At 36.7% G+C, this 13,460-nt stretch overlaps 2 protein-coding genes across 2 annotated transcripts; one reads left to right on the top strand and one right to left on the bottom strand.

The window, feature by feature from the left end:
• Positions 1 to 266: 266 nt before the first annotated feature.
• On the top strand, positions 267 to 6,296 carry LOC111778379 (putative histone H2A variant 3). Its single transcript, XM_023658164.2, has 2 exons — positions 267 to 507; positions 5,739 to 6,296. Exons 1-2 carry the CDS (start codon positions 400 to 402, stop codon positions 6,033 to 6,035), a joined length of 405 nt encoding a protein of 134 aa, XP_023513932.1. The 5' UTR covers positions 267 to 399; the 3' UTR covers positions 6,036 to 6,296.
• A 65-nt stretch (positions 6,297 to 6,361) lies between these two features.
• LOC111778378 (uncharacterized) lies at positions 6,362 to 10,017 on the bottom strand. Its single transcript, XM_023658163.2, has 7 exons — positions 9,326 to 10,017; positions 8,870 to 9,177; positions 8,063 to 8,788; positions 7,505 to 7,636; positions 7,191 to 7,394; positions 6,881 to 7,081; positions 6,362 to 6,790 (listed from the first exon to the last, which is right to left on the bottom strand). Exons 1-7 carry the CDS (start codon positions 9,588 to 9,590, stop codon positions 6,662 to 6,664), a joined length of 1,965 nt encoding a protein of 654 aa, XP_023513931.2. The 5' UTR covers positions 9,591 to 10,017; the 3' UTR covers positions 6,362 to 6,661.
• Positions 10,018 to 13,460: the final 3,443 nt, after the last annotated feature.

The following is a 13,460-nucleotide window of genomic DNA, read 5'->3' on the forward strand; positions in this document are numbered from 1 at the left end:
TATTTTGAATTTAGCTATTCGAAATACAAAATTTAATTGAAAAATATATAGTTTATAATAATTAAATAATTTATTAATTAAATTTATATTTTGAATTTACCAATCGACATACAACATTTTAGGGTTAAAAAATAATTAAAACAAATTTATATAAATAAATAAATAAATATTTATTTTTGAAGAAGAAAAAAGGAAGGGTATTTGGGTAAATGTGGGGTGAGAGAAGCTGAATCTGCAAGTCTTCGTGGAGTTATCGAAGAGGGGGGGGGGCGGGGTTGGGGGGTTGGGGGCATTACTTTTATCTACCTCGCTTCCCGTCGTTCCTTATCGGTTCTTTTTCTTTCTCCTCTAAAAATCCGTCACTGCAAGTGAGAGGAACCCTAATTCTTGGGCTTCAAAATGTCGGGGAAGGGAGCCAAGGGTCTGATAATGGGCAAATCTGCCTCCAACAACAAGGATAAGGATAAAAAGAAGCCCGTTTCTCGCTCTTCCCGCGCTGGTCTCCAGGTCTCTCTCTCTTTCTGTACACTTCACCACTTCTTTTTCTACCTTCCTTTTGTGTGTCTTCTGTGGATCTGTGTTCGTTTGAGGTTTATGCCGGTTTTCACTTTACAAATCCACAAATTTTCTAACGTAGATGCGTTTCAAGGTTTCCAACCCTTAGAATTTGGACATTGGGTGTCTTTTTTCTTCTAAAACTTTTAAAATTTTGTGTTTGAAAGTTTATATTTGTTTATTTCAGATGGGTCCTAGTTTTCCACCCGCGCTTCTTGTTTTCCTGTTTTCCTGTTTATTGAATAGCTTGATAAGTTCGTTTTCTTCATGGGCTGTGTGCTTATTGGAGCTGTAAGAGTGTGAGATCGACGTTTAGGAGGTGGCCGTCTGAGAATCTCTGTAGGGGTACCTCTAAGTCCTCTTTGATGTAGAAGTAGGTGCATGTTTCTGGGTCTGTGTTCCTTTAGCTAGTGTCGGTTTGCTGCTGTTGTTCTGTGCTTGAAGAAGTTGCCTTGCCGCCAATGTTCTTTTGTCGAGGGATGCCCACCACTAGTATGATATGGTATGTGCAAGTGCGAAGTATGCATACAAGATCTCTTTCTCATGCTATTGAAGTTGTTTGTCGAAAAGATGATGCAAGTCAATTGTAATAGCCCAAGCCCACCGCTAGTAGATATTGTCCTCTTTGGGCTTTCCGTTTTGAGCTTTCCCTCAAGGTTTTTAAAATGCGTCTACTAGGGAGAGGTTTCTACACCCTTATTAAGAATGTTTCGTTCTCCTCCCCAACCTATGTGGGATCTCACATATCCCATCAATATACTGGAGATGGAGATGGATTCAGATTTGACCATTCTTATGTTTAGAACTTTCAAGATCATATTGCATGGGTTCACAGTAGGCCTTTATAATATATCTTGTTCGTTTACATGGTACTTAGTCTTTTTCCTAGCGTTAGAGTTATAGAAACTTGAAAATTGGACTAAAAATTTTATTGTGAACTTGAAATATGAATTACTGTTGATTATCCCAAGTAATTTGAGAAACTGAGGAAAATTCTTAATCACCATTTAGTGACTTACTCTGTAGTCGATGACTAATATGCTTTCACTTTATCCTCAAGGTGTATTTGACCAAGAGGTTCTCCTGTGGAAAATTAAATAATTGTATATAGAGCAAAATTGAAGTTTCAACAAGTTTTTCTCCCTTCTCCACTCCTTTTTGTAGAAAAATTCAAGCCACTGCTTCTGGGTAAATCCTCCTAGAAATTTGAAACACAGTTGGTTGTTGCCAATAATTTGTAACAATAAGTGCAGTCCATAATTTAGTATATATAACACCTAGCGCTAGAACTCATCATGGCCATGGCACTTGTATTATTTTCTTCTTTTGGTAGAGAATGATTCTCAGCAATTACTTTTAAATTCGGACAATGTCCGAAACTTTACAAGTCCAAGGCCCACCTAAGCTCACGCCCTTGCTACATCTTCAATGATACTTCGTTTAGCATTTGTTGGACCTCTCTTCCTTTACAGTTCTAGTTCCAACCACTCCTTTTGTCATTGGCGGAGGCTTCCTTTAGACTCGTTTTTATTTTCAACAACTATTTGTCTTGCTTCTATTGCATTCCTTTTTCCCCACATGTGCTCAATTGGGCATCCACTCCATGCCACTCTACTCATTGTTTTACGCATTGTTATGTGTTTTCTTGGTTTTTTATGTGTCGTTCTCAAACCTGTTCATATGGAGGTGGATCTTATAATTAAAAGGGGAAAAAAAAAACTCTCTTTAGTTTGACTTGAGCTACACATTATTGCCCTTTCATGCGATTCTTCTGGTAGGTGGCGTTTTTGGCCATCTTATGGAAAATCTTGCTCTTGAGGAATACCGAACACAAGAAATTTCAGGGTAAGAGGGTCTTGGGGGGTGATGTGGGTCTTGGCTCACTGTTATGCCTCTCTTTAGGTCATTTACAAGTAGCACCTGTTATCATTTATCTTTTTCTTTTTAACTCTTAGTAACTAGAGTCTTTTCAAGTAGTTTTGTTCTGTGTTTAGTAGCTCCTTTTTAGTTTAATCCTTTTCTTTCATTCAAAATAAGGATGGAAGGTGGATTGTATGGAGAGTTATGTCATGGTATTGGTGGTGGGGTTTATCATTACAAAACAAAATCTCTCTCAATCAAGAGAGGAAGGTACAGGTCTAAATAGTGCCCCAGTTGAATTATTACAGACATATGTTTTTCTTTGATAATGAGGATAAGTTTCCGGCGTATGGTCAATGTTTTGCAAGAATTTTGTTTGATTAGGGGATAGGGCTACTTTTTCTTAGGCAGCAATTGTTGGTCTTCATTGTCTGAAATATACTCTAAATCATTCATGTTAAGTTTTTTCTTTGCCTGTGTTTAGCTTCTCTTGGGGAGGATAGCCAGAATTTGTGGAACTCTGGAACCCATTGACTGACGAAGTTGTAGAAAGTTATGGTGATAGAAACTTGCATTTTTCGAAATAGGAGACTAAAAGGATCCAAGCTGTTTTAACCAATATTCTTGTACATTACCTTTTTTTAGATTTCACATTAGCCAAAACTTGAGCTCATGACCTGCCCAGGAACACAGATTGCCGTGCCCTCGACCAATAAACCAAGAAGTTGTTATTGTACAGTACATTTTTTTAATAAATTCTCTACCACCGTGGTATTGATTGAAGAAATTATCATGAACTTTTATTGGGAAGGTCCATATGTGGATGGTGAAAATTGTCCCCTACTCCTTTGGACTCGGGTGGTCTTGAAATTGGAATTTTGAGTTTGAAAAACACAGCTTTGATTTCTAAAGGTTGTTAAGATATTTGATAGAATAAAAATTGATAGTGGCGTAGCATCATCATTGATAAATATGGCTAGAAATCTATTGAGTTAACAACAGTGGTGCACTAGAAGTTGTTGGTCATTCGTCGTTAGGGGTGAAATGGATTGGTTTAGGTCAGTTTTTGTAGAAATCCGATCTGACCCATTCCGATTTAGAGAAGAAACCCATCTCAATTCATGTTTGAACAAAAGTAGGTCGGATCGAGTCCTCATGCTTTTTTCCCCACCCAGTCCATTTCCATCTTGGTTTCTCCATCTCCTTTACCCATTTCTTTTTCTTCCCAAACCTGACCAAATGTTTGTATCAATCAATCTTCTTCTTTTCCCACAAAATCCATCTTAATTTCTCAATCTTCAATTTCCTCCTCCTTCTCTTTCCATATTTCCCCTCTTCCTCTTCCATTGTTCAGACCACCATCCTCAACATCATAAAACTACAACATTATCCAAATCGTAACTCAAATCATGAGTGGGTTGAACCTAAAGATAGATCTGGATTAGGTGATAGAAAGAAAGGAAGAGAGAGAGAGAAAAAAAAGGTGTGGCCAGGTGAAATTGGTAAAGCAAGCTTCAGATTGAGAAAATCTAGTCTGGGTTGCCGTCGAAGAAGAAAACCATGCTTGGGTTGCCTTCGAAGCAGAAATCCTGTTGTTTTCATTTGTGCCCGGATGTGAGAAGACAATTGGAAGATTTTGATTTAAGAAAATGATGGTTGCCATGTTGATTGGGAGAGATTCATGACTTCGATTATAGACTAGAAAGAGCGTAAGAACGGAAGCGAATCAAGGAGAGAGAGAGAGTGAGCATCAGAAATGAATGAAACCTAACTCAAATAATGAGTCAGTTCGGGTAAATCAAGAACTGAACTGAACCATAGTGGTTCGGTTTGAGTCAAATAATGCTTAAAAGTGAACCAAACTGACCCAAACCGAAGAAACCCTTCAGTCATAACAAACTACAAAAAACTGTTCTTGCAAACCTAGAATGCCAATGGCATTGATTGAAGATTCTAAAGTTTTGAATGGACAAATGGATCAAATGATGGAACGAGCGAAAATTTCCCAGACCGTACAAGATGCAAACATTGATTGTAGTCATTCCATGTATTGAGGATTTTGGGGTTAGATTCCGTTGATATGGAATTTCGAATTGATTTCCAGTTATTCATCAACTATAGGTCTTCCCTGTAACATACTCAGACGTAAAAATTTGAAGATTTGGCAAGTCTGGTTTTTTTTTTTTTTTTTTTTTTTTTTTTTTTTTTTTTTTTTTCCTGATAAGTTAATACTTAATTGTGTTTTGAATGGTCTTGAAAACGCACTCAAGTATGTACAGCTTTTCTTCCCCAAATTCTTTGTTTTTAAGCCACTGGAAACCATCATTTCCTGCCATGTGGTGTCTGTTTAACAATTGTTAAAGTGAAAACCGGTAATGTGCCGACTTTAATTGTGCTTCTATATAAATCCTTGTGAGGGAATTTCAGATTTCTGTATTTTTCTTACTACATCAACTAGATGAGTTACTTTTCCTTCAATCCTGTTGAGGCTCCTCTCTCTCTCTCTCTCTCTTTTGCTGGTAGTAATACACTCTAACGGAGAAGAAGAAGCTAGTGTTGCATATTACATATATATTATATCTATATCTTGTTATGCTCTTATTGAGTTCTGCCACCCATTTTTCCTTGCTTTCCTTTTGTTTTCTTCTTAGAACTACTTTTATATTTTGATCAATATGCAACTTATGATGGACTGGGTGGATAAAGTGTGGCCGGTAAAGACGAAGATGTGGCGTTTGAAAACATTTCAAGATGAAACTGGTGCTTTTGTAGATGCTTCATTTTAGCCCTTTTTGCTGTATATCTTCTGAACTAGGCTTCTCATTTTCTGTTTTCACTTTTTTTATGCTTTCTTTTCAATGTTGGTTTATAGTTTCTTCTGCTCTGCGTATATTCCTTTTAGTATACTGCAAAAATTTTCTCTGTTGTGGGATGATTAGAATATCACCTATGTTTTTATTGCACATCTTGTTTGGTATAATAAGGCACAATTACCGAAAGTGATTTGTAGATGACTTTATAGCAGTTTGATGTATAACTTTTCTATAAGATAAAGTAGCATTAAAAAATGCTTTGGGATCGTTTTGAAACTTCAAAAAAATATTTGCAGATTATGAAAGATTGACTATGTAGCATTTTGATGTATAACTTTTGGACTAGTATGAAAGTTATGCATATGTTATTCTCCATTTTTGTTTGTTATCTTTGAAATATAAATGGCTTAGACAGTGGAAGCAATTTCTTTCCCTTTTTTTTCTTGAACTTTTTCACACTTTCTCATTGTTGTTGAGGGGTTTTTGGTATTGGATGGCTTGGTGATACAGTTTCCAGTGGGAAGGGTTCACCGGCAACTTAAAACAAGGGTTGCCGCCAACGGTCGTGTCGGGGCTACAGCAGCTGTATACACAGCAGCAATCTTGGAGTACCTGACGGCAGAAGTGTTAGAGCTGGCCGGGAACGCGAGCAAGGATCTGAAGGTAAAGCGTATAACACCAAGGCATTTGCAGCTTGCAATCAGAGGAGATGAAGAACTGGACACACTCATTAAAGGAACCATTGCTGGTGGAGGAGTGATCCCCCACATCCACAAATCACTCATTAACAAATCCTCCAAGGAATGAATTGAATTGAATTGAATTGAATAGGTTGTCTGTCTCTTTTAGAAGTATGGGTTTTTTATCCTCAATCTTACAGTTTAGTTGAGTGGTTATCATATGCTCAGTCATGTCATTGTCTGGTCTAATTTAGTTGTGTCATAATATCACCAATTCTACTTTTGTGATGTGATATTGCTTTATCCATTTAGTAGGCACAAGGAGATACGAAGTCATTTCGTGTTTTGTAAGTTTTAATATGCAAAATCTTTCTCATTTTTAGTCTCATTTCTATCTCTGTTCATCTGAAACATCTCTCATTCATCGCTGAAAAGGAAATGAAACTAAGCCAGTTTGAATAAGTGTCTTTCTTGATGAACTCTTGAAAATCTAACGAAAAAGATTTACAAATATAAGGTTATCTCCACAACACTAGGTGGGAAATAACACCTTGGTTCAGTAAGGGGAATTACAGGGTTGTTACTAAATAGAACAATTTGGAAACGGCTCTCAAAAACTGTCACCCAAAGAAGTGGCCTTTTCGCCAATGTTCTTGAGGGTGAGTATTTCAACGAGGGAAGAAGAAGAAGAAGAAAATAGGAAAAAGGGTGCTGTCTATTCTCTCTAAAAGGAATGGTGAGTATTTTGTATTTCTATTGAGGGGTGCTGGAGTGAGGTCTCTGCAAAAGAATTCTGGTGATGAAGGGTGAGATGGCAGCAAGTAAGGCGCTCGGGCATTCCTCGTGCGGCAGATGTCCGCATCCAGATATTGTTATCAGTCTCTGTGTTATGATACAACCTCATCGTTCATTGAAACGGAAACAAGAACAAAAACGAACGAGTACAAAGGGATGAGAGTGAAGAAGACATACTGAATTAGGGAGTTTGGAAGCCATAACTCTGGAAGAGTTGAGGGAGACGAGAGCATCCTCGACACCACCGACCACCAGCACGGGCATCTCTTCAATAGACTTCACCAAAGCTTCGACGTTTTGAGGAGAAAGTAATGTCTCGTATGATAATCTTGCTATCTCATGCAGTGCTTCATCCCACCCTTCCACACATAACGCCTTCTGCTTCCATTCAGAACGGTACACATGTTAGCAGTTTCTAAGACAACTTGCAGATTTTACCTTTTAAGACAAAATGAAGATCCAAGTGATCTTAATAAAATGACGTTACCTTATAGAGATTTAAGACCTCGGTTGTTAGCTTGGTAGCATCGTACCAAGCACGTCGGTTCACAACTTGAGTTATTTCCGTTCGTAGCAGAGGCCGAACCAGGTGCTTCTTCCCTAGTGATGTTCTTAGCAAAATTCTTGCAAACCCAGGAACCACTTCTCTTGATAAGCTCACACTTAGCAATACCACCCCTTTGATGGAAACCTGCCCATAATATCACAGTTCCCATTCACAAAAGCCAAGAAGAATTAAGCAATAACCCCCAAACAGTTAAGTTACATCATTTGATCAAAACCCCTCCAAGGAAATCTTACATTGAATGAGTTTATTGGTGATTCTTGAAGCCTTTGTGCAGACTTAAGAGCGAGCAGCCCTCCATCGTCGTGACCCACGAGCACCACTGAAGAAAACCCCATTTCTGAGCAAAATGCAAGCAGTAACTCCACCTGAAAAAACCATTCAATACCATTCCATTCAAACCAATAGCACATATACTTCAAAACAACTCCGCTCCATGCAACCCCGACACGAGCACCATCTTTTCTTCATTTACCTTGTCAATAAATGTTCATACGCACAAGTATCTGGTAGTAGTCAAATCTGTTGCATTTCCAAATGAATTGTGTTCTTGCTAACTATTTCCAAGTCTTTTAATGGAGTATGAAAGTTTATGAACTAAAATAAAATTTAAACTAATATTGTGGCCTCTAATGATAACACAAAATTTGATTTAAGTTACACAAAGAAACATTAGCACAATCACAAGCAGTAGCTCTACAGCTCTACCAGAAAGAAACATTCAGAGAACCAAATCAATCAGCACTAGCGCAACAGCTCTACAACAAAAAAGAAGAATGTATGATTTTGGTTACCTGACTATCAAGCTTGTAGGGATTAGGCAATTGTCTTTCTTCCCAGTCTTCTGCACGGAGCCTCGAAGTTAATCCCCAACCAGGCCGATCATAAGCTGCAACTCTGCAACCAGTCTGCCTTGCAAGCACCCCCATCACATGTCTCCACGAGAAAACTCCACCCCCGAAACCGTGCACCAAGACAATACCGAATTGCCCATTACTCTCTAAGTTTCCATCTAAGCAACATTTGCTCAATTCCTCTTCTTCAACATCATCTAAACTAATCACAGGAATTTCATCACAAAGAATAGGAGAAGTTGTGGAAGAGCCATCCAATAGTGGATCATACAGAGATGAACCGTGAAACTGATTGCTATAGCTCCTATGGATGTTGTGTTGGTTTTTTGATAAGACAGTAAATGGATGCATATCAACTACTAGCCTCCCCATTGCCTTCTTTGGAGAGATGCAACTATAATTGGGTTCAAGAAATGCAGCGGAGGACAATGACCGCGGTGGTGACCCAGGCAAGCTGATCTTATAATGAATAGTAAGCCCTTGACATATTATGAACAAACTATCCATATCAGCAAGTAATCTAACCGGCAGTTCACTCTCATCCCGGGCATTACCTGAAACTTTCCACTTGATTTCACTGTCACTTTTTGGTGTTTTCGATCCAGAAGGAGTGGGAGATCGAGGGATCTTCTGGTAGCCAGAGAACACATTTTTGCAAGAAAGAACCTGCCAGCCAAGTCAAATAGGATTGTTTATAAGGAACCAACAGGCCTGTTCTTTGTGTAGTTTAAGGACTTAAAAACTTACAGCTTCTGGGTCAACTCGATGCAATAGAAGCTTTCTACGTGCTCTGCAGCTTGTTCTGTATGCCACAACCGTATGGCCGAGGGCAAAGGCTACTGAAGATAGAAACAAAACTGGCATCCCCCATGATTTCTTTAAGTGAAGCCTCTGCCTAGAAGGTGAAGATGAAGCTTCAGCCTCCATTTGGGAGTTCACTGTAAAGACACAAACCTTGATAGAAAGAACAAGAATGGATATGAAGGAACACAAAGTCACTGTTCCAAGGTAAGGACCATTTGAAAGAGCAGGTCCATCACACATTGAATAAACACCTACAATCAAAAACAAGGAAAAACGATTGACACCCAGACGATCATAATCAAATTAACGCATAATCCTCCATAATTTATCTAATTTCACAACGAGCCAGTATGTGAATTGAGGGGAAAATGATAGATGTGATGGAAATCGGGATCATACAGATAATAATGAGAGATCTGATCATCGAAACGAAAGGGATATCAGTCAAAGAACTTTTGAAAGCGTATCGACGCAAATGTTGTTTGAAGCCATAGCATCTAACACAAGTAAAGCTCGAGATCAAAATACAGGGCACCAACATGTCTCCAATGGCTACAAGAACTGGCAACGACGACACGAGTAGTGACGCCAACATCGCCACCATAAAGAACAACGTCCTTAAACATCTCCGAAACTTATCAACAAAAAACCCACCCTTCGCCATCAAAATTGACGAAACCCCTCAAAAATATTACGAAACCAACAACCCTAAAATGCTCCAAAATCGCCTCCGATTGATCCGACAAATCCCAACAAAAAAACAAAAACCTATGTCGGATTCGGAGAACACAGTGAAACCCTAACCGGCAGCGGCAAAATTAAGAACCCCTCTGCAGGCGGCGACTTATCGGCCATTCCCGGCGGCGACTTAAAGAAGGAGGGAAAGATTAGAATCTTAAAGAAGCCAGAAAAATCGGGTGAAAGCCAATAAGAACTCCATAGATGAACAACAATTGGTAGAGGGCTTAAAACGGGTTGATCAATGGATTAATGGAGCTTTGAAATCAGAGAGGCTTTCCCTTTTCTTTCTGGCCGTTTTCAGAATGATGTTCAATTTTGAATTTCAACTCTCTGTTTTTCCTTCGTCTCTTTTAATCTCTGAATTTAATAAATAAAATATTAATTTTTTTCAACAAAAAATAATATTCAAAATTAGGGATTCTTCGTAAGCATCGTGAGCAACAAAATAAATAAATAAATAAATAAATAAATAAATAAATAATCTGTTTAAATTATTAAATAAAAAAGTAATAAATCCAGAGCACACCCTGTTGCAGACCTGGCACAAAGTTTCCATTTTGCTAAAATACCCCCCTTTTTTTCACAAATTGGAAAGTGGGCCCTTGATTATTAATAATGTAATTAAATTTATAACGCCCAATAAATGGCACTTCTGTTAGGAAAATAATAATTTATGTGACATAAATAAATGGGTTCTAAATTGGGTAATGTAAAACTACATTCAACATTGGATTCTTTAATATAGTTTTGGAAAGATATTAATTTTTATTATATAGTTTTAATTTGATGTAATTTAAATAATAATAAATAAAAAAAAGAATATTAGGGAGAGAAGACTATGGAAATAAAAAATGAATAATTAACAATATCTTGGGGTGGCTGAGAACAAAATTTCAAAGCAACATTCACAGATAAGGATCTAATTTCTGACAAAAAGGATCGAGTTTTCTCAATTATTGACTTAATTTAAATTAAATAACCCTTTGTTTTTTCTAAAATCAATAATAATAATAATAATAATAATAATTAAATTGGGTAATTAAAAAAATATATTTTCCAAAGTTTGAATTAATTCATGTTTCTCTATGGTCATTGTTGTTGGGATGGGATGCCGGTCGTGGCGCCATTCCATAAGCTTCTATGTGTTTTAAATTAATTATTTAATGATTGCTTCATATATATATATATATATATATATATATATATATATATATATATATGAACATGTATGTGGCCAGATCCGTGCCACTCTTCTCTACTGTTCTTGAAAGACCCATTTTAGAGGAAGTCGTATGAGGCATTTGTCTTGCAATACTTGGCTTCATTGTGACACACTATGTGTCACATAGTAGCTGGTTAGGCTATGGGACTCGAGGGTGGTAGAGAGTTGATATCATGCCTCCCTCTAAGATGTATTTGGAGGCATGCTTATAAATTATGGACCTATTAAACACAAATTTAAAAACTATCTCTTCTCATTTTATATTGCCCCTTGACTTGATTTGTCGTTGGGATGTTTCTAATAAAAATAAGAAAGGAACAAACATCTCTCGGGTGATTCTAAACTGGAAACTAAGAAAGGATTGGGATAACCTTATTTTTGTTTCGTACGTAGCAAACAATCTTGAACTCAACATAAGAACTTAAACTCTACTCTTATATTGCTCTCTACTTATAAATATACGACATTCTCCTGACTTTATTGTTTTTGTACGCTCAAGAAATTTAGACAAATGGGTCTATCAAAAGCTACCAACTTTCCATTTCATCTTATTACTTTAAATACTAGCTGTTGATTTCGTGTAGGACCTCGTGTTAGAATATCCCCAATTGTGATTCTTCGTTCGGGAATAGAATCTGATTCTCTTTCTCATCTTTGTCTCGTCTAATCTATCCGACCATTCTGATTCTTTTTATTTTATTGATTAAGTTTAAACGATATAATAACGAAGTATTTGATTGTTTGATCATCATGTTCATCAAATATCTACTTGACTAAGTATATAACGACTTAGAACATGTCAAAGTCGACATTTGTTAAGAAAGATTGAGACTACCCCACATGATCTTAGTGAACATCATTTATGACCAATCAAAGTTACCCACACAAACATCTAAAAAGCTCGATGTCATTATTTCAATAAATAAACTTGAAAATAGAATGAATCGTAAGTACAGTAATGCAACCCATTAGCATGCTCGTACCTAAATAAACGTTAGATTTTAACGTAATGTGTTAAATTTAGAGCGTAAGTTTGTGAACGAGATGGTAAAATAATAAAAAATAAGTTGTTGTATGTTGGCATTGTAGGGTTTGCATAATTTGTAGAATGGTCCCTCAAGTTTTTATTTTTCTAACATGTGTTAGGATCGCACAACGCACACTTGATCTAGATGAACATAAATAATAGGAGAGAGAAAATACACGGAACGCTAAAAGATTTGTATTAATAACTTCAGGTAGGCACTGAGAATATAGAGAGTACATTTTTAAATGTTTGCTTGACAGGATATATATATATATATATAATTCAACTTACTATAATGGTACCAGATATAATTATCTACTATATATAGATTGAATTTTTAACCCTAACGTTAGAGGAACGAACATTTTTGGAGACTAACCCATTTCTCATTACTCGACTAAGGCTATTGTTCGACCCTCTTTCATGTAGAATCATTTCACTAAAAAGATATTGGGCTCAGCTGATTCAATACGGCCCATGTTGAAGTGGGCTTAGGTAATTTAACGAATTATTAAAATAATATTTTATTTTGACAAAATTAATAATTAAAAAGAAAAGAAAAGAAAAAAACATTCTTGCCACCTCAATCTGAGCTCCAATAGGTAACAGCGAAACCCGAGGTTGATCCTGACGTTACAATTTGCTTGGCTTTCACGTGTTGCATTGCACCGTACGATGCTCAGGATTTTATCCGCTGCATCATACCTACATAATCCCCTGATTCCTAGATTTCATCACGATAACATTAACGCCTCTGATTACCCTAAATAGCCTCCCCACTTGGAAAATTATTAGCTCCATTGAATAATTTGTGCAAATTATACAAGTGGTTGGCCTATCACCGCACGATTCCGTCACTTGGATTGGTTTCAGTATCCTTGCGTCACACAGGATCACATGTTTGTCCATTTAGGGCATACAATTTCGTCTTAGCTCTTTTCCAGATCTTCCTATTCCAATCCCAAACAAAGATTTTCCATTTTTTCATTATTACTATTATTATAATTATTATTTGGTTCGTTTCCAATTTTATTTTATTTTTCTCCTCCTTCCATCGATGTCTATACCACTCGAATTCCGTTAGAATTTAAAAAAATTTTTTAAACCAATCAAAAATTAAATTAGTTAAATTAGTGATCCAAGCAACTTAAATGGGATTTCGTGCATAACTCAACCCAACCCCTCTAATTTTTTGGTAGGGTTAAGTTAGGTTGAGTTATATCTAACATTTACCTATGGGTAGGGTTGAGTTTGACTATAATCCTATTTTAGAGTTAGTTGGGTTGACCGACCAAAAAAAATGTCAACCCACCAACTAAATTAAGAGTTTCTATTTTTCAAAAATTCAACTCAACCCAAATCTGAAAAAATTTGAAAAAAAAAAAAAAAAATCTAACCCAACCCAGTATGATTTGGGTTGAAGAGTTTGTGTTAGTCAGGTTATCAAGTCATACTATCAGTCCTATTCTCATTTCTCTCGGATAATTAATTTAATGTAGGTTCTTAACTAAAGAAAACCCGTTTAATATACGAGCTTTAAAGTA

The sequence above is a fragment of the Cucurbita pepo genome, chromosome 17, assembly GCF_057944985.1.
Source record: "Cucurbita pepo subsp. pepo isolate OVF chromosome 17, ASM5794498v1, whole genome shotgun sequence".
Classification (NCBI taxonomy): domain Eukaryota; kingdom Viridiplantae; phylum Streptophyta; class Magnoliopsida; order Cucurbitales; family Cucurbitaceae; genus Cucurbita; species Cucurbita pepo.